The sequence below is a fragment of the Sarcophilus harrisii genome, chromosome 5, assembly GCF_902635505.1.
Source record: "Sarcophilus harrisii chromosome 5, mSarHar1.11, whole genome shotgun sequence".
In the NCBI taxonomy this organism is placed as follows: Eukaryota; Metazoa; Chordata; class Mammalia; order Dasyuromorphia; family Dasyuridae; genus Sarcophilus; species Sarcophilus harrisii.
In genome coordinates, this window is record NC_045430.1 from 21,869,116 (window position 1) to 21,894,941 (window position 25,826).

Genomic DNA, 25,826 nt, shown 5'->3' on the forward strand with positions numbered 1-25,826 from the left:
AATTGCTGCCCAGAAAGTCTGGGCATCGGCAACATGCTGACTATTTTTAATATAACCACCTGAGGTATCAAAGAGTGGACCCAAAAGAACTGGAGCAGAACTCATGCCTAGCTTTTAAATACAGAAATTTGGAAGCACCAAATTGTTCCTATATATTAAGAGGGTAAGAGAAGTCAGAGATGGGTTTTGATCAGGTAGGAGAGCAAGTTTCTCCCAGCCTTTGGTTACATAATGATGATAAGTGTTGAAGCTGCTGTGTTCTGCTGAGATCTAAATAAAACATTATGGATTTTCATTCTGTGTATTAAAATACTTATGACACAGGAAGAAATTCCTGCTTTAAAGACTCCCTTTAGTTAGCTCAGATGCTTAAAAAAAGAAAAAAAAAGAAATCTCCATTCCAGGCAGAGCTTGCTGTTTGCATGTGCAGCTTGCTCCAGCTCTTTGTGGGAGACTTCTCTTTGTCTAGCCCAATTGCCCAGTAGTGCATTTGAGGATGGTTCCCTGTGCTTTCCTAATGAATAACATTCTTGGACTTTGCAGCAGCATGCTGGCATATATGTTTTAACAACTGGCTCTCTTATTTAAAAAAAAAAAGCATTCCACAATGCACTTTTAAGTCAACATGAATAATAAGTAATAATAAATAAGTCATCATGAATCTTTCCTCCATCACTGTGTTAAGTCTAGACAATCAACAAGAGTCTGTTGATCCCAATCGGTAGTGTGTACCATTTCTGAGATACACATTTTCTTACAAAATTTAAAAATTGACTTTTGGAAGCCAGTCTTAGCTCTAACATATCCTTGGATTGTTGGGTTGGTTTGTTTTTTGTTTTTTCCAAATTTGCTTCTAAGTTCATAGCTTAGTTCCAGATGATTGTATTTGGCTTCTGGATACATGGAACATGGCTGTCAAGTTTCATTGGGTAATTAAGTTACCTAAATAAATAGAATATGCATGATACATAGATTAATATAGACATTCTATCTTTCTCTAACGATTATTAACTCATTTCATACAATATCCAGAAACTCTCCCTATTACATCCAGTGTTGAACATAAGCCTTCTTCTTGGCATTTGAAGTCCTCCCAATGTGGTCCCTTCTTACTATAACCTGGTTGGCTCATGCCTATAGGCAATTCTCTAGGTGGAAGAGGCAGGTAACCCTGATCTGAGAGAATCATGATGTGTCGGGGGGGTGCTCAGAAGCTCTGAATCTTTCTTTGACCTTCTATAAATGGGTCTGGCCTACTAACCATGGTGAATACTAGCAGCTTTGATAGGGCACAGTTACAGGAGTGGAGCTGGGGGTGCCTTCAGAAAGGTGTGAGTCAGCCCGGCCTTATTCTCTCTGGATCTGGTTTCTTTGCCTGACTTATACCTGCGAGGCAGTGTCCAGTGAAGGTCAGAGTAGAAGGGGAGAAGCCTCAGGTCTGAAAATGGGCCTTGGTACTTTGCAATGAAATTTGTTCTCTTTTCCCCTTCTTAATATAAAGGAGATTAATCTACAGATTTGTGAATCTTCGACTTTGCGAATTTTGAAAGGTCAGGAGAATGGGCCATATGGGAATCCGGGGGTTTAGGAATCTGGCAGTCAAGTCCATGATCAGCTCCACAAACAGCTCTGCTTAGAGGAGTGACCTTTCCAGGCTAGGCTTGCAGGAGCTGAGGGAAGAATTCATCTAGTAGGGAGGCCCCATTTGGATGAGAACCTGGTGGTACTAATGTTATGGAGAAGCTGTGTCTCCAGACACTGGGATGGTAGAGTAGACAGACAGTGTGCCCCTGCCATGCTGGGAGTGAAATGTTCATATTTCTATCCCTGCTAACAGATCTCTTAAATAAATATCCTTTTTAAAAAGTTAATTAATGCAAATTGGTTGAATGGAACTAGGGGATTAATTAAGACTTCCTAGCTATTACATAATGATATGTGTGTGTGTATGTTAACACATTCCAGAATGGGGATTCAAATCATAATAGTAGAGAAAAGACACCCTAGACTCTCAGAGGTTCTCCTGCGATGCTGATGGGGAGATGTGGCTGCCTGGCTCTGAGACAGGAAGGCCAGAGAGAATCCTTGCTTTCCTGTTGCCTTCTGTCTCCTCCCTTCCTCTGTGACCCACTGTGCTGGCCTCCTTCCTCACAACAAGCCCTAATGCTTGGAATGTTCTGCCTCTGTTTCCTGATTTCCTTTAAGACTCATCTCAATGCCCACCTTCTGTAGGACTTTCTCAGATACCCCAGCTTCTAGTACTTTACTCTCTCAAATCTACTCCGATTAGATCTTATGCATCCATAGGGTGTCCCCCACTAGATGGCAGGGACCATATTTTTGCTCTTCTGTGTATCCCTAAGCCCAGTTTCTAGCACAAACAAAACACTTAATAAATGCTTGTGGACTGACTGACTTGTAGTAATGGGGAACAGAAAGGAAAATACCACAAACCAGTCCCCTAGTCTTAGAACAGTGTAGACTTGCATGTCCTTTGTCTATGGATGTTACACACTCTCTAGGAGCTCATATGGGGAGAATTTTCAATAAACTAGAGAAGACATAGAGTAGTCATAGACACACGACTTTACAATGGTCTAACTCCTCTCAAATACTAGATGTGTTCTCAGCCTCAACTTTTATTTCAGTCTGTGATTTTCCCCTCTTTCCTCCCAGATCTCTTCCCTAACCATGATTTTTTAAATTTATTTTTTTTATCCCCATTGAGAGACTTCATCCCACAGTTGTTCTCCTTGTCTTAGGTGTTAAAAGCTGTGATATTCAGCTTTGTCTTCTCTGGTTATAGCCAACAAATTCCCATTTGGCCTGTTCTCTGAGCAGTTTTAAGTTTTACATGTTTTTCCTGTGGGCAGAAGGAGTTGATGTAAGGTGTAATGGATGGTATGAATAAAACAGGTTACTTGATAGAGGGGATGAATACCTATATATTCATTATTTCCTTACTGCAGCTAAATCTTCCCTCCCTCCCTCCCTCCCTCCTTCCCTCTCTCCCTTCTTTCCTCCCTTCCTTCCTCCCTTCCTTCCTCCATTCCTTCCTCCATTCCTTCTTCCCTTTCCCTTTCCCTTTCCCTTTCCCTTTCCATTTCCCTTTCCCTTTCCCTTTCCCTTCCCTTCCCTAGGTAATTGGGGTTAAGTCTGTTGCCTAGGGTCACATAGTTAGGAAGTCTTAAGTATCAGAGGTCAAATTTGAACTCAGATCCTCCTGACTAAAGGATTGGTACTCTATCCATTGTGCCACCTAGCTGCCCCAAATTTTTTTCTAAGAACAGAAAAAAAGACATACATTCCTGATAATTTTTAAAATGAACATTTTTTTTCCTTCCATTAGATTTTTTCAACTCTGACCTCTCTATTAATTACAAGTTGCTAAGAAAGAAATGAATTTTATTGGGGAAGAAGCTTAAGTTTGCTGGCTCTAAATGTTAATAAGTGGACATTTCAGAAGCATTGACAGCTGAGATCCAAGTCACCTTGTAATCGATCTGAGTACAACTTTGTGAATTCTTGAGCCACATGAAATGTTTCAGAAGTCAATTGAACTCATGGAGAAGACTCCGCAGCCTGTCTTAAAGCCTCAGCTCCCTATCCGGCCTTATGTGTGTTCCACTATAAAGGATTTTCAAGAAGAAAGAGATTTCTTGGCAAATAACATCTTCCCCCAGCTTAATGAAATGTGCAATTCCCGGGGGACATATTTCAAGGCTATTGACCTGAGGTGGCCAGCCTCTGAGGCTCATGACCCTCTCTGCCCTAACTTTCGTAGACAGTACTGCGGCATGCAATCCCAGCAGCTGAAGCTTTGCCTCGATTACATCAATAGCTCGTTCCCTTTTTTCCTTTGCATGCTGGGCCAGACCTATGGAGAATTCCTCAGGGAGGATGCAAATTTTATAACTACTGGAACCCCTGATCTGCCAGGGCTCTCCAAGGTAGAAAAGAATCTCTACGTTGCAGCCCACAATGGCTACCCTTGGGTCTTGGAGAATTTCACCTGCAGCTTCACAGAGCTGGAAGTGATCCAAGCAGCCTTTATAAACGATTCCCAGTTTCAGTATTACTATTTTCGGACTGGTGCCATGCTACTGAAAGCGTTAGAACAGGAAAAGGGAAAGGTTACCTGTCCACAATCCCGGCAGAAGGAGTATGAGAAACGGCGGATTGGCGAGCTCAAAGCCAAGATCATTAGCAAAGGGCTGCCAGTCAGGTTTTACAGAGATCTCCATGAGCTAGGCGAGTTGGTTTTCAAAGACTGGTCAACTGTGATAGAAAAACTTTACCCTGCTGCAGTTCTGCCAGACAATGTAGGTTAGTAAAAAAAAAAAAATCAGGGCTTGGAGCTGAACATCCACAGTCAGTTTTTCAGTAGGCTTTTAACATTCATGTGTCACATAGCGTTCGAAGGTAAGTAGTTGTTATAGTATTCTGATGACAAGTGGATCTTAGTCTTATCAAAATGAGCTCCTGCCAAAAGTATAAATTAATTGGTTCTGGGAAAACAGAAGGGAGAAAGATGACATGATAGTTTGCAGGAGTGATCCAAGTCAACAATCAATAAACACTTATTAAGCACCTACTCTGTAGCAGACCCCGTGTAAATTAGTACAAGAACCATGAACAAACCTCTTTCCTTTTGAGAGGCTAACCTGCTTCATACATAGAAAGATTGCATATACAAATTTGATTGTAGCAGGTGATAGTCTCAACAAAGAAAGGATTATCCTGTTTCTAATCAGTGGATTCTTTAAAAGCATACAAGTAAAAGACCTCAATATCAGTAATTTATAAGTCAATTATGTTTTAATCTCAGAATATACTTTCCCAGAGAAACAATTTTGTCAGTGAGGAAAACAGTGAGGTGAGATAGCACAGTCAAGCCCACATTAATCAGTTTAAAACAGAATATACCAACAGCATCGTGCTATTTCTATTATTCTTTAGATCCTGACCACCATTTTAACAGTAAATGGAGTCTTGAATCCCATGAGCTACTGGCAGTGGTTCCCAAGGCCTGAGGTGTGCATAGGCAGGGGCTCAGAAGTGAGGAGGAGCAGGGATTAGAATCTTAAGGAATTATGGTTTAGTGGTCCTGATTTTAGGATTTCCTGAATTTAGAATGAGGACTTGGGTGTGACCCCCGGCAAATGGTCTCTCAGAGCCTCAGCTCTTTGAGGCAAAGTGTCAAAAGGGATGGAGAATGAGACAGGAAAATGTGGGTTTGAGTCCTACCTTTAACATATACTGTCTGTTACCTCAGGCAGTCTCATATAAGGGAAATACTTAACAAAATGAATAAAAATACAATAGGATATAAATAATGCGATTTTCTGGGTCAATGTACTCTGAATTTAACCCCACTACTTGAGGTGACTTTCTGAGGTTGGAAATGACAGAGAAGAGACAGTCTATATTGGGAGAGGAATTCTCCTTATCCTGAACTAAAGAAATCCTTGTTTCCTAAAGCCTACATGACCTATTTTTTAGAGTTGTCATGTAGGAATGTGAAGCTATAGAAGGGCTACACTTCCTATGGGTGTGTGCCATGTTGTGTGACTTGGGACACTCCCTAGGATCCTGATCCTAAATCATAAGCAGGTTGCAGTCCGTGCTATATTGGGACAGCGCCTGAGTGTTTGGTCCTCACTCCAAGACACCTCTCTGTCCCCCTGCCACTGATGTGAATTCTCTTCCAGTCAGGAAGGAACGCATCTGGCTGTTACCAGATACAACCAATGACCAGATTACCTTGGTTGTATAGAGGGTTTGTGAGGAAGGAACTCTTTTGTCTCTCCCTCAAACCTCAGGACATCTTTAAACAACCTTGGTGCATTCCATCTGGCTCCTTAATCTCTCCCAGTTCCCTGCCTTCCCTGGTTGTCCTGAGAAACCCCAAGGCTACCTTTAGCTGTATTTCCCCTATAATAGATCCATTTAAGATGAATGATGAAGATGTTTGCTAAATTCTCTTCAGGATTAAGCCCACTATGAGCTATTCTCTCTCTTCCTCCTAGTGCCTTCCCTCTAATGGCACCTTCTCTTCACTCTAGGTAACTCTAGTTAGCCTAATTATATGCTTTCCCAACTCTTATTTCATATATGACCATTTATTTTTGTCTGTAATTTCTTCCCCTAAACAAATCTGCCTTTTGACAAAGAGAATGGCCATTGGGAATGTCACGTGTTTATTTTATTTTGAATTAGGTATTATCTCCTTGATTTCATCACCATAATATCCATTATTTTGTAGTATGGACAAAAGACAGTTAACTGAAAGCCAGAGGATGACTCCTAAAGATAGATAGATGACTCCTAAGTGAATGCATGTTGAGTCTTTTTTAAACTGAATTGAGCATGACAGATTTTTAGAGCTAAGAGCTACCTTAAAAACTACTTTGTCCAGTTTTTTAATTTCACACCTGAAGAAATAGACATCCAGAAAGGGAAAAGGCATAGAATGACTTGCCTGTACAGCCTCACTAGTGCAAATGCTCCTTTTCTTGGGAAGTAATATTTTGTCCTTTTGTTTTCCAAACTATTTTTTTTATTTTTATTTAAATCTCATTTCATTTAGGCTTTATGCATTGCTTGTATTTCTCCTAGAAATTCATTTTGGATTCTTCAAAATATTTTATTTGAAATGGTGAAAGGACACACCAAGGTCAGCTGTCAGCTTTTTGTCCTTTCCAATTTGAGGTCATGGAAAAATTTAGATATCCAAGTAAGCACACACTGAGGGAATAAAAAAAGCTTATTTGTTCAATCTCCATTGAGGTTGGCACAATAGGCACTGTAGAGTTGCCAAAATATAAGTTTGACTCAGAGGGGCAAGCGACTGTATGGGGAAGCTGATAATGAACTATACACAGCTGACGACTGAATCTTTCCAATGTCAGGTATTAACAGATATCTTTTTTTGTCTCTCAAGACTCTGAGCATAATTTTGAACGTTCTTATCATGAAGCTTTTGCTGCAAAGTGCCGGAAGATATTTGTGTTGTCTAAAGAATCGAAACAAGTATTTGATGCTTTGGAAAAATTCGTGATGAAGGATCCTCAAACTGAGACAGGCAAAGAGGAATCTGGCGGATCTCTGGAATCTATCCTCAGGTAACAGAGTGAAATGTTACAGGTGTGGCTTTTGGTTGGGTTTGGGCAATGTAGCAAATTTTGGCAAATGGGATTTCCTTGCAATAGAAATACCATCTTTTTAGTTCCTTCTTGCAGAAGCTGGCTCAGGGCTCACCACCTCCAACAAGCCTTTTCATTTCCATGGTCCTTCAGGGTCCTAATCCTTCATTTGTACACATTTCCCAATTTCTCCCCATTTGTCAACTTCCGTCTCTCTAAGATTGGAAGCTCCTTTTGAGCAGGGACCTGCCTCTTAGCTTTATCTGTCCATTTGTTTGTTTATGTTTAGATTTATATCTTTCAAAGCACCTCTTACAATGGTATACATGAAAGAGATCTTTAATAAATTCCCAGTGAATGAATATTTGGGTTTCAATTTCCAAATCTGTAAGATGAAAGAGTTGGACAAAATGACCTTGAGGTCCATTCCAGCTCTAGATTTCTTGATTCTGTGTGATCCTCAGATTCAGAAAGTAGAAGAAATAAATTTGGGCATTATAATTTCCACATCAGACGCATCTGGTTAAATGACTGCTGGCAAACCCAGATCATTCTCCAAGACTCTGAGATGAACTGGCAGCTAAGAGGTGGCACCATGGTGGATAGAGCCCCAGACTTGGACTCAGGAGCACTTGGATTCAAATCTTGCCTCTGACACACACTAATTGGGCAAGTCCTTGCCCTGTCTGCCTCAATTCTCTCAACGGTAAAATGGGAATAATAATAGTACTGATTTCCCAGGATCCAGTGAGATAAAATACTTCTCTCTATGACTTGGTAGAGGGAGTTTTCACATGAGGATGTTTTCTATCACAGAGAGAGTCACAGGGATAGGGATGGAACTTGCTCAGTGAGTTCCCTGTTATAGGGAATTCCCAGGTGAGTGAACTTTTGCTACTGATACTAGTTACTACCTTCTCTACCACTTGGAGTCTTAGGTCATTTTGTGGAGCCTATTTATGTAATCTGATTGAGTTACAGAGCCAGCAATTGTCAGACACAGGACTTGAACCAAGATCTTTGTGGCTTCAAGGTCAGCTCCCTGTCCAGTCAGTAAGCATTTTTTAAATACCTATTGTATGCAGGTATTGTGCTAAGTGCTGGGGATAAAAAGAGAGGCAAAAGACCCAATAATACCTCTACTAGATCTGTATTCCCAAAGTGATAACAAACAAAAAGGAAAAGGACCTTTATGCACAAAAATATTTATAGTAGCTCTTTTCCTAGTGGTAATGAATTGGAAATTGAGGGAATGCCCATTAATTGGGGAATGGCTAAACAAGTTGTACTATATGATTGTCAGACAATACTGTTGTGTTGTAAAAAATGATGAAGGGATTGGTTGCAGAAAAACCTGGGAAGTCTCCTATGAACTGATGTAAAGTTAAGTGAACAGAACTAGGAGAACATTGTGCACATAACAGCATGCTGTAAGCATGATTAACTCTGAAAGACTTACTCTGTTCCAGACAGTGAACTAAGACAATTCCAAATGAAGCATGATGAAAAATGTCCACTTCCAAATAGAGAACTGATTGCAGATTCAACTATATGTGTGTGTGTGTGTGTGTGTGTGTGTGTATAAAACTTTATTATTCTTGTTTTTTTTGCAACATGGATAATAAGAAAATCTGTTTTGCATAATTTCATATAGATACTTGCTATCACATTTCTTGCCTTCACAATGAGTTGGGGATGGCTGGGAGGGAAGGAAAAAATTCAGGACTCAAAATTTAAAAAAATAATGAATGTTTAGACACTAGTCCAGAAACAGCAATCTAAGCTCTAACTCAGAAGTCCTTGAAGCTGACCAGTAATGTTCCAGCTCTCAGATTTTCCTCCAAATGGGAACTACTGTTAAGGATCACCTAACTGTGAATGTCCAAAAGGAAGACTAGGTTCCCCGTAACAAAGCATTGTTGTTAGGATTGGTACCATTGGTATGACTTATGTCATTTATATCTTAATGAAGGATTTGGTTGGTGAATTTGCTCTAAGTGATGTTATAAAATACAAACTAAAGGGAGAGATAATGGATCTCCAACATGGCAGCCTTTTCTTCAGCACACTAAAAACGTCTCTGTTGAAGACTACACAGAATCAAAGCTGGTTATTGTTGTGGCTGAGGACATGTTAGCAGGAGGGAGGAAGTCATCTTAATATGGTACAGTGTAATGTGAATATCTTTAAATTCATAATTCCCTATTGTTAAGTACAGCTCTAGTTGTAGGCTGCTTATTGTTTCTAATCCAGTGGATATTTTGATATGTGTCCTGGAAGCTAAGTGGCTTTCCTTAAAACTATGTTATTGGACATTGTTGCAGCCTGGATTCTGCCCCTAATGGAGGAGAGACTCACTCAGTGTCCATTCTTCAAGTTGGCATGATGCAGACTCTGGTGTTCCTGCGTGGAGCGGTGTGAATGTTGCCTGTGTCTCGACTGCTTTAGGAACTGGTACTGATTAAAGGGTTGGAAAGATGCTCATAAACAGGTTGTTGAAAGTACTTATGAGGGGATCAAGCTGAAGGGCCATTGGCTTGGCTGGGGCAGATCTGGCAGAGTCTTTGGAGAGCAAATCCAATTTTCACCATGATTAAGGGTCTATATGGTATTGATGATGATAGCGTCCAAAATATTTGTAGCAGCTCTTTTTGTAGTGGCTAAGAATTAGAAATCAAAGAGATGTTCATCAGTTGGAGAATGGCTGAATTTATATGAGACTGATGCAAAGTGAAGTGAACAAAATTAGGAGAATGCTGTACTCAGTAATAGCAATATTGTTCAGTGAAAAACTCTGAAGACTTAGCTTTTCTTAGCAATACAATGATCTAAGACAATCCCAAAGGACTTAATGATGAAGCATCCTATTTACCTCCAGAGGAAAAAAAATTGATATTGTTTGAATACAGACTGAAGCATGCTATTTCTCACTTTCTTTCATTTTTTTCTTTTATTCGAGTCTTTTTATACAAAATGACCAGTACCATATAATTTATATTTGATTGCTTGCCATCTTGAGGAGGAGGAGGAGGAGGGGAGGGACAGAGGAAGGGATAGAATGTGGAATTCAAAATTTAAAAAATTCATAAATATTAAAAATTGTTTTAACATGTAAAGGGGGAAATTATATGTATGTACATATACACCCATATATGTAAATGGTGTCTTCCTCAGTATCTTATGTACCTTGAGGCAGCATGACGTTTCAAACGAAAACAAAACTGAATCCACAGGAGAAGGTTTGTTTAAAGAAGAGTACCAACACTCTGGGGAATCCAGAAGAAGGTCCATTTTAAAGCCTTTTAATGCACTACTACTTTACTGTCTAAAGAACATGACAGTGGTTAAGAGATTTTATATAATATGCATTTCAATTAGGTCAAAGCCTTCCTTTGATTAGTGATTCAACACCAGAAATATAAAAGCTATAAAACACACTCTAGTCTCTTCCCAAAATTAGAAATGGGGAACAGTACAGTGTAACTACTACTTGTTATACCTGTTGCAAAGTGATGCTGGATGTGACTTGTACAGTCTTGAAGCAGTTGCTATAAAACAGAACCTTCCCCCCCCCCAAGTATATGCCCTGTAGGTGTTCCCATAGATTCTGAAGACAACTTTTGGTCCCTGGTCATAAGATACCATACAGTAATGTTTTGTTGATGCACTGATTACCTTTGGGCTCCCCTTCATTAGGGTTCCACAGCATGGACCTTTGTATCACCTTTCCAGAAGACATAATTTTATGTATGTGCATGTGTACATACACCTCAATAGTTATAAATTTCCACTTTGTATCAAAAGATCAATATATGGACAATGATGCAACCAATTCCTCATATCATACTAACCCCCAAACTGAATCAACAACAAATAACTGGTTAAAAAATCATGACTAAATAAATTATGTATTAAACAAAAAAATCACCATTCTCTCTCTCTCTCTCTCTCTCTCTCTCTCTCTCTCTCTCTCTCTCTCTCTCTTTCTCTCTCTCTCTCTTCCTAAAAAATCCCAGAACAATATTCTTTAGCCTATTTGACTAGATTGAGTGACTGTTTCATCTTTTGCCCTCATCTGCTTTGGGCTTGTTGAAAAAGTAGATTATTATTTCTTATTTAACACAACTATCCAGTATTCTGACCACTGCAATTCACTCAACTTCTCCTGCCTCTGACGTGTCCTGCTGTCATTCTCATTGCTCAGAAATGATCTTGGTTCCAGAGAGAGAGAACAGGAAATGTTCTTTACTCATTCTTACTAACAAAGATACATAAAATCATAGACTTAGAGTTGGAGGGACCTTGGAGGTGATCTAGTCTAATGTCCTCATTTTGCTGATGGGAAAACTGAGACTCAGAAGATCAGAAGCTGTTGTGTTATCATCTCAAATGGAGACTTTTCATAGCAGGGTCCCTTCCATCGATATAGAAGTGCCCTACCATTGCTTTGGCCCTCAGTTTTTTATGAAGTCCACTTAAATTTCAAATAGATCCTTTTTTGGTGGTGATGGTCCAGTCCTATATCCCACCTCTTGTCCTAAGTAATCACTCAAATTGTTTAGGTACCTTTGTGGATTATGAGACCATCAAAAGATGGTCCATAGCTAGGTCCCCTGATTATTGTGTTTAAGGAACCCAATAAATTGGTCACATATATGCAAATTAGAACTACTTGAAGTTATATTAAATATGGGCTTTAATAATGACTCTAATTGGGAATTAGCTGTCCTTCTTTCCATGAGCATGGCATAACAGTATAACATGGAAGCTTTCTTTGAATGCCCCATTTCATGTATTTAAAAACCTAGACTTTCTCTCTCTCTCTCTTTTTTTTTTTTTTTTTTTGCTGAGGCAATTGAGGTTAGGTAACTTGTCCAGTGTCACACAGTCAGGAAGTGCTATGTATCTGAGGTCAAATTTGAACTCGGGTCCATCCTGACTTCAGGGCTAGTGCACTATCCACTGCGCCACCTAGCTGCCCCTAGATTTTTTTTTTTTTTTAAGGCAGTTATTAACGATGGTGAGAAGTTTACATAATCCCAGGAACCACTCATTGAATTCTTACTGTGAACCCAACACTATTATATAAAGTGAAGTAGTCAAACAGACCCTGCCATGACACATCTTTCTTAAAATACTAACCTAAATGTCCATGGCTTAATTGTTTGCTTTATAATTTTTAAACAATGCTTGGCACAGAGTCACATCCCACGTTAATTGTGTCAGGAGAAAAGGAACATTCTTCTGGAACCTAAAAGCTCTGGCTTAATATTATCCCACTTTTCTAAAGCAACACAATTCACTTTTAACCTTGAAGAAGGAGACCACAGAGGGTTTGATAATTTTTCCACTTTCCTACTGATATTCCAAGTTATTTTGGGGAGATGATAAAAATTTTTAATTTTACTACTATATTAGTTGTTGTCCTAACTATTATATAAAATATGATCCTATGATTGGCATTTAAGATAGTAAAAACTGTGGTTCCAAATTTATGTTTATAGAGAAAGAGTTGTCATGAATTGAAACTACTTCGTTTTAACTCTAATGGCTTTAGACATGTGTTTGGTTTTTAGGTTCATAGCAGTCAGAAATGAATCAGAAAGGTACAAGACTCTCCACAATCTTAGATGCAAATTTCAGCCTTAATAAAACTTGGAATTCTGTTTTGGAACATTGGCTATTTATGAAGATTTAGAGGCTGGAAGACCCCCCTTCAAATTCTGTCTTTTATATATATAAATTTAAAAAAATATGCACACATTACATATGTATTATATATATTTCATTCATATACTATATTCATATCCTAAGAATGGGGGGGAGGAGAGGGAACAAGCATTTCTTTTTTTTTCTTTCTACTTAATAGTATTTTATTTTATTTTTGCCAGTTACATGTAAAGATGGTTTTCAACGTTCACTTTTATAAGATTTTGAGTTCCAATTTTTTTCTCTCTCCCTTTCCTCCCTTTCCTCAAGATGTTAAGCAATCCAATATGTAACACAGGTACAATTCTAATATTTCCATATCAATCATTATCTGAAAGAAGAATCAGAACAAAAGGAAAAAAATCACAAGACAAAACAAACAACAAAGAAGCGAAACTAGTTAGCTTTGTTCTGCATTTAGATTCCATAGTTCTTTCTCCGAATGCAGATAACATTTTCTGTCATGAGACCCTTGGAATTGTCTTGAATCATTGCATTGCTGAAAAGAGCTAAGTCTATCAAAGTTAATCATTGCACAATGTTGTTTTTACTGTTTATAATGTTTTCCTGGTTCTGCTCATTCACTCAGCATCAGGAGCAAGCATTTCTTTCTTTTTTTGGGGGGGGGATGGTAAACAAAGTTTATTTTCTATGAACCCTTTCTCCCCATACCGTCACTCCCTTCATCACAATGTGATTTTAATGCTACTCACCTCTCATTAATTTTTGCAAGATCACAGATAAACACTCAGGCACATATCAATAGAGCATAGCTGAATAACTTCAATGAAAAAGCTCCAATTCCCTTAGTCCAGGATTCAAATGATAAGTTATTTATAAGTTAGCTGATTATCTGAATTTCCTTCCTTCCTTCCTTCCTTCCTTCCTTCCTTCCTTCCTTCCTTCCTTCCTTCCTTCCTTCCTTCCTTCCTTCTCTTCTTTCTTTTTTTCCTTTCCTATCTTCCTTCCTGTTTTCACCATCCATTTTTGTAAGATTTTGAATTCCAAATTTTTTCTCCCCATCTCCACCCCCCCACTTCAAGACTGCAAGCAATCAGATACAGGTTGTACTTGTACAGTTGTTTTAAACATATTTCCATATTTGTCATATTGTGGAAGAAAAGGGGAAAAAACCAAGAGAAAGAAAACAGAAACAAAAATAGGTGAAACAGTATGCTTTACTCTTCATTCATAGTCCTCTCTTTGGATGCAGATGCCCCATCTCATGTCTATTAGAATTGTCTTGGATCATTGCATTGCTGAGAAGAGTTAGGTCTATCATCATATAATCTTGCTGTTACCATGTATAATGTTCTTTCTCTTGGTTCTGTTCACTTCATTCAGATCAGTTCATGGGAGTCTCTCCAGGCCCCTCTGAAGTCATCCTGCTGGTCGTTTTTTATAGAACATAATATTCCTTAGCGTTCATATCCCACAATTTATTCAGCCATTCTCCATCTGATGGTGGACTCAGTGACTCAGTTTCCAGTTTCTAGCTACTACAAAAAGGGCTGACACAAACATTTTTGCATGCATGGGTCCCTTTCCCTTCTTTTATGATCTCCTTGGGATAAAGACCCAGTAGCCACAAAGTTGGGTCAAAGGGTACACACTTTTATAGGCCTTTGGGCATAGGCAGCATCTCTTAAGCTCCTAGTATGTGCTGGGCACTGTGCCAAGTGCTTTATAGCTGTTATCTCATCTTATTGTCATATGATCCACGCACACAAGACACTTTACCTTCTAATGTATCAGGTATTTTTTTTAAAGAGACTTTAAGGATAAAGTAGAATCTCCTCTGTTATTGGTAGAGGGAGTTTTCTCTCGTGGAATTTTCTATGTCAATTTTCACTGGTTGTGTCCAAAACAAATTAACAAAAAACGCGTAAAGCATGGGGCTATGACTTATATGAATGTCTGTTGATTGTGCCTATTAAAGAAAATAAAGTAACTAGTTTTTGAGTGGGAAGAATTAACAGAAAGTAAGCTTCTTGAGGGCAGAAATTGTTTCATATTTTGTGTTTGTATAACTAACATCTGGCACACTGCTTGTACATGGTTGGCTCTTAATTAGTGCATATTAAAAAAATAGTGAAATTAAAAGTATAAACCTCATCAAAGAAGAGACAAAATTGTCCCTCCTTGCTGATGATAGGATTAAAAACTACCAAAGAATCTTTGAATTGAATTGAATTGAACTCAGAGGTCTTTAGGAACAGGAATCCTTCCCTTCGCATCCCTGACACCTGGTTATCTCACTACCTGTGTGAAGCCCCCAATTGGGCCTAGCTTCATAAGTGAGTGAGCCCGGTGATGCATTGAGCTGTTCGAGATGGTAACGATAAAGGCATTCTAAAAGGAAGAAAGAATTCTATAGTGAGTACCTTGCTACCTGCCTTTCTCCACACCCATGCTTTGATAGACATTCAGGACTGAATTTTTGCTCACTTCTAGACATATGCTTTTCTGGGCTTAGCTAGGCTGGTACACAGAGCATAGAAGGTTGGTTTAATAAACCTGTACTTAAAACTAATGTAGTTTTAGCAGGGTCAGTTAAGGCTTGTGCCCTAATAGCATAACTTGGAAAATGTAGGAGTCACTACTGTGCTGCCTTGGAGCATTAGAACCAGGCTTTAGAGGAGGAAGTTAGAAACTGTGGAGTGATCATAGGTCAGTGCTCTTGAACAGTAGTAATAACAGCTAGCATTTACATAGTGCTTTCTATGCATGATCTCACTTAATACTTACAATACTCACTTACCCTGTGGTGTAGGTTCTATTATTATTCTCCTTTTACAGTGGAGGGAAGCAAGGATGAAAGGGATTAATAGAATTGTTGAGGGCCACTAGCATTTTTTAACTGAAGTCTTCTTGACCTTAAGTCCAGTACTTTTTCCACGGAGTCACCTGGCTGCCCTGGGTTCTGTGCAGTCACTGAGAAGAACTTATATTTCTTCAGTCCTTTGAGTGTGAGGATATGAAGAGGAACATACCTTTATTTGGACTAAGATCAATTGAAGAGTGTCTGTCATGTGGTAGAGAGATTGCTTTAAACTTTTTTATATACTTGGGTCCTTTTCTTTCTCTGACCTCTCTAAGCCTATAGTGATATGACTGGACCAAAGAGTATACATAGTTTGATGACTTTTGGGGGAAGAGTTCCAAATCAATTTCCAGAAAGAATGAACCAATTTATAGGTCTATCAACAATTTATCAGTATGTCTGTTTTTCATAACCCTTCCAACTATCATTTTCTCTTTTTTTGTTTATCTTTACCAATTTATTGATATATGGTGGAACTTCAAAGTAGTTTTAGTTCCAATTTCTCGAGTTATTAGTGGTTTGAAGCATTTTTTTCCCACATAGCCAATGATAACTTGTATTTCTTTCTTTGAGAATTTCCTCCTCATACCTTTTGATGATTTATCTAATGGAGAATGGCTTTTGTTTTTATATATCTTACATATCAGATCTTTATCAGAGAAGATTGCTGATGATGCAAAGGTTTCAACACCTAATAATAATAATTATAGCTAGCTTTTACATAGAACTTAAGGATTACAAAGTACTTATATATCATTTGAGCCTTCATTTTATTTTTTCTAAACCTTTCATTTTTTTAAAATTTATTTTTATTATTTTAAAAAAATTAACAAGTATTTATTTTTTTCTTCTTTCTCAACTGAACAAGAATAAAGGAATTTGTTATGATGAATAAGTATAGTCACACAAAACAAATCTCCACATTTGGACACATTCGAAAAATCTGCCTCATTCTCTGTTTCAAGTGTGTTACTTGTCTGCCAGTAGGCAGCACCTTCAGATGTGGATACTTTGGTTAAGAGAAAGTATGACTCGATCAAGCTCATACTAGTTAGTGGCAAAACCAGGACTAGAATTCAGGTCTCCTGATATCATCCCAGGGGTCTTTGCATGAAATACTGTATATTTATTTTTACCTCCCAAGGAGGTGGGTGGGGGTTGGGATAATACATAGTAAATGATATGTAATCTATACACAATACTATTTTGGTCATGGTGTGGGCAGACTTAATGAATATGTCTCTAAGATTGTTAATTTTTTGAAGCCATTTTTAAGGTTGAATTAAAAAGTACAGAAAAATGTGTGAGTATATGTATATAGATATGTGTATATGTAGATACACATATACCCACATGCAGATATACATATATACAATAATATATAGACAGACAGACTCACACATCCATATATATTTTAGACGGATAAATCTTTTTAAATAGAAGCATTCACAATTTACTTGTTTGTTTGTTTTCCTCCCAGAATCAGGCCTATTCTACCAACCAAGTCTATTTTGCTTCTATCTGGAGAACGTGGCTGTGGGAAATCAACACTGATCGCAAGTTGGGTGAATTCTTATAGAGAGAGAAATCCCGACACATTAGTAGTCCCTTATTATATAGGAAGCAGCTGTGACCGTAGCGACATCATGTCTGTGATGCATTACTTCGTTACTGAATTACAGTACAAGCAATTTGGTAATTATAGAGTTTGGGAAATTGCTTCATAAAAGCATATTGGGTGGTATTCTGCTATCAGCATTTTTTTTTTTTACCTGTGTCTCCTCATGCCATCCAACTTTTTCCTAATCCAAACTATTTACCTTATTCACTCTTTTACTTCTTCACTCACCAGGCTAATCCTCTCCTACCCTATGTATTTTTCTACTAATATTTACATAGTTTGTGAAGTTTTGCAAAGTGCTTTCCAAATATTATCTCATTTATCCTCATAACAGCCCTGTAAACTAGTTGTTTTGTTCTCCTATTTTACAGATGAGGAAACTAAGGCACAAAGAGATTAAGGGACTTGCTGGGTATCATACAGCTAGGAAGTATTAAAGGCAGAATTTACACTCTGTTCTTCCTTACTCCAAGTCTGGGGCTTTATCTGTTAAGCCATCAGGTGTCTCAGATGGGATTAGTTATTTTACAAAAATGATCTTTTCCAAATATACCAAAATAGGATTGGTTGAGTCTGGAAAATTGATAGATTGGAATATGTTTACTCTTTTGTTCCAAAGGTTGTCAGTTTTTCAAAAGCATCCTTTCATGTGTTAAGATTTCCCTCATTAAGAAAAGCTGGTGATTAAATTATATAAATCATTGGTCTGAGTGCAGAAGTGTTAACACATAGGTGAATCCATGAATACTTTTGTTCATTCAACTACTCTTTGTTTTTAAATTCTAAATTTAATTCTAAAAATGTTGCAAAAAGTCTATTTTTTCTCCCTCCTATTTGCCCTAATTGGAAAAAAAGGAAATCTTTCCAACAAATATACAAAACAAATTTCCAAATAAGAGCGCCTTATTAAATTCCTACTCTGGTGAAAAATACTATTTTAGAACTTAACAAGTTGAGTAGCTTTATCTTTGAGTCAGAAAAGTTTTCCTTTGGGTACCAGGAGCCATCCTGTTATCAATGGAAACTGGTATTCTAGAGATGAGGTTTATAGGGATCTGAGAAGGATAAGAAGTGTGCCTGCTGCAGAGGGAATAGAACTCTTCTCCATTTTCCTAGATTGCAGAGTGTGGGCAGTTCAGTGGGACAAAGTTTGCAGACCAGCCAGGAAGAAGAAGACAGGTCGTCGGGTTTGGCTGAGAAAGCCCTATTTGGTCACTGGGACCAAGTCTGAGCCACAGAACCAGGCAGTCTTGGAGAATGACCCTTCTTGGAAAGAGAGTGCCTATCTCCTGGGAGGCCTTCTGATGCGAGTTCATGGGCTTGGGGAATGGACATCTTGGGTGCAGAGAACACTGTAGTTTTTGCCCCTTACTGCCCATGACTGGTTTAGCCTGAACAGCATCTGGTCCCAAGCATCCCTCAGCCAGGAAAGTTCAGGATGTGAGACACAGGAGCCTATGGAATCCAACCTCTGCCCCTCTCACCTTAGAAAGAAGACACTGAAATCTGGAGATGCTGGCTGACCGGCCCAAGCGTGGGTGACCAAGGACCAGAGCTGGACTGGGATGTGGGATTACTTCTCCAGCTGCTGTTTTCTTCCACTCCGCCCATGGGCCTCCTTCCCAGCCCCAGGCTCTTAGAACTGAACAGTCTTCGGTGGTCTCTTCCACCTGCCCTTGTATGGAGCCCCTCATCCTACCAGAGAAGCAAACCAAGAGTGATGTTCCCTCTGGCTATTCCCTCTTCTTGGCAGATTTCCTTGCTGTGGGATCAAGTCTGTTTCCATGAACCAGCTTAGTGTGTAATTCACAGGAGAATGTGCTAAGCTTCTAAGACATCGGTAGCAATAATTCACATTTTGTTTACAAAGCACTTTCTTTCCATGAGTAGTACAAGTATTCCTGTCATTCCTACTTGCCTGATGAGGAAGCTGAGGCACAGAGTGGGGAAGGCCACACAGATACCAAGTGTCAGAGATAGGATTCAAACTTGGTCTTCTGTGCTTTCTTCCATCTGCCTGTGGTGTCTGATAGGGGACCAGAACCAGCCAGTTAAAAGGCGAACCATTTCATCCAGTTGGGCATTTAATGCCATAGAACAAGTTGGGCTGATTTTTCCCTGAGTGACTGTATCCTTTGGTGTCGTGAAGGGATGTTCTCCATTGGGAAGCTGGGTCATTTGCTTTTAGGTGAATCCAGCTGACTTTGTCCAGAGAGTTGTTTAGGGCCCTCTTCAAAGCCTTTAATGTTTTTTAAAAGACTGTTAAAAACAAAAGCCTCCATAAAGTCCTACCCTGATGCCTTAGCATAATAGGGAGATTCCCTTAAGTTTTCAGAAGCTGTTTCCAAGCTCTACCAAGTTCTGACAAGTTTTGCCAAGCTGGAAAGACTTCAAATACAGCCTAGCCAGTTACCTGAAGACCATTTTAGTCAAGTGCAGAGAGGCTCAGAGCATTAGTGATATATTATTGATAAAATAAAACAAAAATCACATTGGGTGAAAATATTTGACTGTGTCAATCTGTGAACATCATCCTATTTTAAACAAGTTAAATTTACAGATGTCCAGTGGTAATTGAAGATGTAAGACTGGAGGTCAGCAAAGAGGCTAGAACAAGAAAGGTAGACCTGAGAATCATCAGCATAGGATTGGTAATTCAATCCATGGGAGTTTATGAGATCACCAAGAATAAGAGGAGAGGATCCAGAACAGAACCCTGAGGGACATCTCTGGCTACAGACTCAACAAGGGAGACAGAGAAGGAGCAGCCATATAGGTAGGAGGAGAACCAGGATTGAGAGGGGGTAAAACATTCAGAATGGCCTTATGGGCCCTTCTGTCAGTCCCTTCAAGTAGTGGTGATGGAGTGGTATAAATAGCTTCAGAGAAAAGCAGACATCATCGGCTTTTAGATTGTCTATAAATTGAAACTTAATTGGTAATATTTCAAGTGTAACATCTCTCACTATCTATTGGTTCATTTCCACTACCTACTAACCCACCCATGTTTCTTCCAACTTGAAAAAGTCATTATTTGATCTTTCTGTCCTTCCTAACTCTATTCTTTTATCTATTGTGCTTTCTGTAGGGATACTCTTCAAGAAGGCCATCTACACTGGGTACCTCCACTTTCTCTCTACTCTTTTTCTCAGACTTTTACAATCTGGTTCTCTCTACCAGAATGACTTTCTGCAAAATTATCAATGATTTCTTGCTAAATCTGGCAGTTTTTTTCTCTTTTTTATTAAAGCTTTTTATTTTCAAAACATATGCATGGATAATTTTTCAACATTGACCCCTGCAAAATCTTGTGTTCCAAATTTTCCCCTCCTCCCCCCCACCCTTTCCCCTAGATGGCAAGTAATCCAATGTATGTTAAACATGTTAAAATATATGTTAAATCCAATATATGCATACATATTTATACAATTATCTTGCTACACAAGAAAAATCAGATCAGAAAAGAAAAAAATGAGAAAGAAAACAAAATGCAAGCAAATAACAATAAAAAGAATGAAAATGTTATGCTGTAATCCACACTCAGTTCCCATAGACCTCTCTCTGTGTATAGATGTCTCTTCCTCACAAAATCATTGGAAGTGGCCTCAATCACCTCATTGTTGGAAAGAGCCATGTCCATCAGAATTGATCATCATATAATATTGATGTTGTGTACAATGATCTCCTGGTTTGGCTCATTTCACTTAGCATCAATTCATGTAAGTCTCTCCAGATCTTTCTGAAATCATCCTGCTGGTCATTTCTTACAGAACAATAATATTCCATAATATTCATATACCATAATTTATTCAGCCATTTTCCAATTGATGGGCATCATCAGTTTCTAGTTTCTTGCAGTGGTAAGAAACAAAAGGTCTGCCACAAACATTTTTGCACATGTGGGTCCCTTTGCCTCCTTTAAGATCTCTCTGGGATATAAGCCCAGTAGGAACATTGGCAGTCTTTTTTTAATCCTCATTCTCCTTAATCTTGGACACTTGATTACTCTTAATCCCCTCTTTAATTCTCTTTTCTCTTCAGGTTTTCAAGATACCCCTCTTAATCCTGGTTCTCCTCCTACCTATATGGTTGCCCCTTCTCTGTTTCCTTTGTTGGATCTATAGCCATAGGTGTCTCTCAGGGTTCTGTTCTGGAGCCTCTTCTCTTATTTTTGGTGCTCTCATAAGCTCCCATGGATTGGTTTATCAATCCTCTGCTGATGATTCACAAGTCTGCCTTTCTTGTTTTAGCCTCTTTGCTGATCTCCAGTCTTGCATCTCCAATTACTACTGGACATCTGTAAATTTAACTTGTTTAAAACAGAATTCATTATCTTTCCTCCAAATCCTTCCCCCTCCTGTCTTTCCTTACTGTTGAGGACACCATCCTCCCAGTTCCTCAGGCTCACAACTTAGGAGTCATCCTAGACTCACTATCTTTGACCCACTCATATCTAAACCATTGCCAGTGCCTATGATTTCCCCTTTGCAATATCTCCCTTCTCTCCTCTGACCTCCCCCTCCCCCAGCCCTGGTGATAAGCCCTCCCTTATCACCTCATGCCTGGACTATTGCAATAGTTGCTTATGGCTCTGCCTGCCTCTAGTCTCTCTTTCTTTTAATGCATTCTACATTCAGCCACTAAAGTGATTTTTCTAAAGTGCAGGTCTGATGTTATCATCCCCCCTACTCAATAAACTCTAGTAGCTCCCTATTGCCTTCAAGATCAAATTAAAAAATCCTCTATTCAGCGTATAGAGACCTTCCCTTCTCTTCCCATCACCTTTTTAGTCTTCTTCTACCTTGCTCCCCACAATATCCATCTAGTGGCATTGGTTGCCTTCTTGTTCCAAAAACAAGACATTCCATCTCTTGGCTAATTAATGGACCTTTTTTTTTCTTGGGTATTCCACATACCTGGAATGATCTTCCTCCACATCACTACTTCCTGGCTTTCCTGACTTCTTCAAGTTCCAGCTAGTATCCCATCTTTTTTTTTTTTTATTATAACTTTTTATTGACAGTACATATACATGTAGTTGTTTACATTATCCCTTACACTCATTTCTATTCTGATTTTTCCCTTCCCTTCCTCCACCCCCTCTTCAGATGGCAAGCAGTCTTATACATGTTAAATATGTTATAGTATATCCTAGATACAACATGTGTGTGCAGAACCAAACAGTTCTCTTGTTGCCCAGGAAGAATTGGATTCAGAAGGTAAAAATAACCCGGGAAGAAAAACAAAAATGCAAACAGTTTACACTCATTTCCCAGTGTTCCTTCTCTGGGTGTAGCTGATTCTGTCCATCATTGATCAATTGGAACTGAATTAGATCTTCTCTTTGTCGAAGATATCCACTTACCTCAGGATATATCCTCATACAGTATTGTTGTTGAAGTATATAATGATCTCCTGGTTCTGCTCATTTCACTTGGCGTCAGTTCATGTAAGTCTTTCCAAGCCTCTCTGTAGTCATCCTTCTGGTCATTTCTTACAGAACAATAATATTCCATAACATTCATATACCACAATTTACCCAACCATTCTCCAATTGATGGGCATCCATTCATTTTTCCAGTTTCTAGCCACTACAAAAAGGGCTGCCACGAACATTTTGACACATACAGGTCCCTTTCCCTTCTTTAGTATCTCTTTGGGGTATAAGTCCAGTAGTAACACTGCTGGATCAAAGGGTATGCACAGTTTGATAACTTTTGGGGCATAATTCCGAATTCCTCTCCAGAATAGTTGATTCATAGAATCCCATCTTCTACAGGAAGCCTTTAGTCACTCCTTTTAATCCTAGTGCCTTCTCTCTATTATTTTTTGTTTTCCCTGTATGTAGCTTGTCTGTATATATTTCTCTACTTGCCCTCCCTCGCCCCCATTAAAATTGTAAGCTACGTGAAGCAGAGAATGTTTTTTGCTTTCTTTTTGTATCCCCAGCACTGAGCACAGTACCTGGCACAAGATAGCACTTGATAACTGATTATTGATTAATAAATGATTCCTGTAAGATAATGTGAGACATATCAAAATTGATATCCTCAAAGCAAATTAATTTACAAGATACAGGTAGTTGCAGATGCCCTGAAGGATGGCACTACTTAAAGGAATAAATAAGAGACTTGGAAGAATTAGTTTCATTGTGAACTCAAAGGAACAAATACATAGAAAATAGTACATATTTGTCAGAGTTTCTTTAAAGTAATAGCCTTTTATCACTAGAGGCAACAGAAATAGCACATTTGGACTCAACACGTCAGTGTACCATTTAAGAAAGCAGGAATGGTACTTAAGAAGATTAATTGAATAAAGCATTTAAACCAGACCAAGAACTTACAGAAGTTGTGTATACTAGAGGTGACAAAGCTTGAAAAAACTTATTGAAATGCTTAAAGGGAGGCTATCAAAAGAATGGAAAAAAATAGCATAAAATACTCTATTCCGAAAAGTAGAGAAGACATCATTAACTTCTGACTTATATACATACTTTCTCATCTTTATGAAATTTTTATGAGAATGTTATGCCCACATATTTAACTTGGCTTTTGGAAACAGTTTTCTATAGCAGTTCCAATTTTTCTATGTATATAATTGACTAATAAAGGAAGAAACTGTAAGACTCTCTGATTTATATTGTTGGTTGACTATATTAAAGTATGGAATTGCAAAAAGGCTGCCTTAAAAATATTGTCCAACAATGTCTCCTATACATATGTTAAAATCATACAATACTTGAAATATATAATGGCAGATATAATTTTATTTCATCCATTTATGTTAGTGTAGCATGAACCATAAAACAGAGAGACTTTAAAAAAAAAGTATTTCTACTCTCATAGAAATCTGGAGAATGCAAGTGGAAGAAGGATTTTCTGTAGTAATGGTGGCTTCTATTTTTTTTTTTCCTATTTGTTAGTAACACTGTACAGATTGCATCAAACTTTAAAATAAGCTGGGGTGCATGAACCAATTTCATCATAAAACCAACTGTTAATTTTCTTTATTAGTTCAATAGTGTTTTTACTTTCATTTTATTGATCTCCCCTTTTATAGAATTTCAAATTTGGTATTTAATTGGGGATTTTTAATTTGTTCTTTTTCTAACATTTTTAGTTGCATGTCCCGTTCATTGATTCTCTTTGTTTTATTCAAGTAAGCATCTAAGTTCCCCTAAGAACTGCTTTTGCTAGACCCCATAAATTTTGGTATGTCATCTCATTATTGTCATTCTCTTGGATAAATTATCAATTGTTTCTATGATTTGTTGTCTCATACACTCATTCTTTATGATTAGATTATTTAGTTTCCAATTAATTTTTGGTCTATTTCTCCCTGGCTCTTTATTACATGTAATTTTTATTGCATCAAAATACATTTACTATTTCGGCATTCCTGCACTTGATTTTGAGGTTTTTTTGCCCTAATTCATGGTCAGTTTTTGTATAAGTTCCAGAGAAAAAAGTATATTCCTTTCTGTCCCCATTTAGTTTTCTCCAAATCTACCATACCTAACTTTTCTAAAATTATATTTACCTCTTTAACTTCTTTCTTGATTATTTTATGGTTTGATTTATCTAGTTCTGATAGAGCAAGGTTGAGATCCTCCACTAGTATAGTTTTGCTATCTATTTCTTCTTACAGCTCTCTTAATTTTTCCTCTAGGAATTTGGATGCTATACCACTTGGTGCGTATGTTTAGTGTTGCTATTACTTATCTATAGTACCTTTTAGCAAGATGTAATTTTCTTCCTTATCTTTCTTAATTAGATTTATTTTTGCTTTTGCTTGATCTGAGATCAGGATTGCTACCCCTACATTTTTTTTTAAATATCAGCTGAAGCATAATAGATTCTGCTCTAGCTTTTTACTCTTACTCTGTACATGTCTCTCTGCTTCAAATGTGTTTATTTTGCAAACAAGATATTGTTGGATTCTGGATTTTAATCCAGTCTGCTATCTGCTTCCATTTTTTGGAAAAGTTCATCTCATTACCATTCACATTAATTCTTTATTTCCCACCATCCTATTTTTTTCCAAGTTATACTTTTCTCTTTCCTTTCCCTCCTATCAGTATTTTGATTTTGACCACACCTCTCTCAATCTGACTTCTCCTTTTTTCAGCCCCTCCCCCTTAATTATCCCTTTCCCCTTCAACTTCTGTTCTCCCTTCTATTAGCACCCCCTTTTCCTTTCCCCTTTCCCTTCCTACCTCTCTACAGAATAAGACAAGTTTCAATATCAAACTAAATATGACTGATATTTCCTATTTGAGCTAAATCCGATGAGATTAAGATTCAAGCAATGCTTATCCTCCTCCTTTTTTTCCCTCAACTGTGATAGGTCTTTTTTGCGTCTTCATGTGATGTAATTTACTCCATTTTATCTCCCTTTTCACTCTAAAATCTGTTCAGAGGTTTGATTTGGTATTGATTTTAAGGGAAGTCAGGAAGAACTCAGAGTGAGTCCTGTCTATTTGCTGTCATCTTGGCTCCATCCTCTTCCCACGAACCAATTTCAT

At 38.1% G+C, this 25,826-nt stretch overlaps 1 protein-coding gene and 1 pseudogene across 3 annotated transcripts in view; both read left to right on the forward strand.

Annotated features, from left to right (window-relative positions):
* Positions 1-25,826, forward strand: part of LOC100920137 (putative tetratricopeptide repeat protein 41) — an 81,489-nt gene that overhangs the window by 19,186 nt on the left and 36,477 nt on the right. For all 3 annotated transcript variants that reach the window (XM_031940419.1, XM_031940418.1, XM_031940420.1), the window contains exons 3-5: positions 3,350-4,326; positions 6,944-7,124; positions 17,159-17,373. In XM_031940419.1, the coding sequence (XP_031796279.1) occupies positions 3,540-4,326; positions 6,944-7,124; positions 17,159-17,373 (1,183 nt within the window). In that variant the 5' untranslated portion in view covers positions 3,350-3,539. The remainder of the gene's footprint in view (positions 1-3,349; positions 4,327-6,943; positions 7,125-17,158; positions 17,374-25,826) is intronic.
* On the forward strand, positions 8,799-9,791 carry LOC111721057 (annotated as a pseudogene).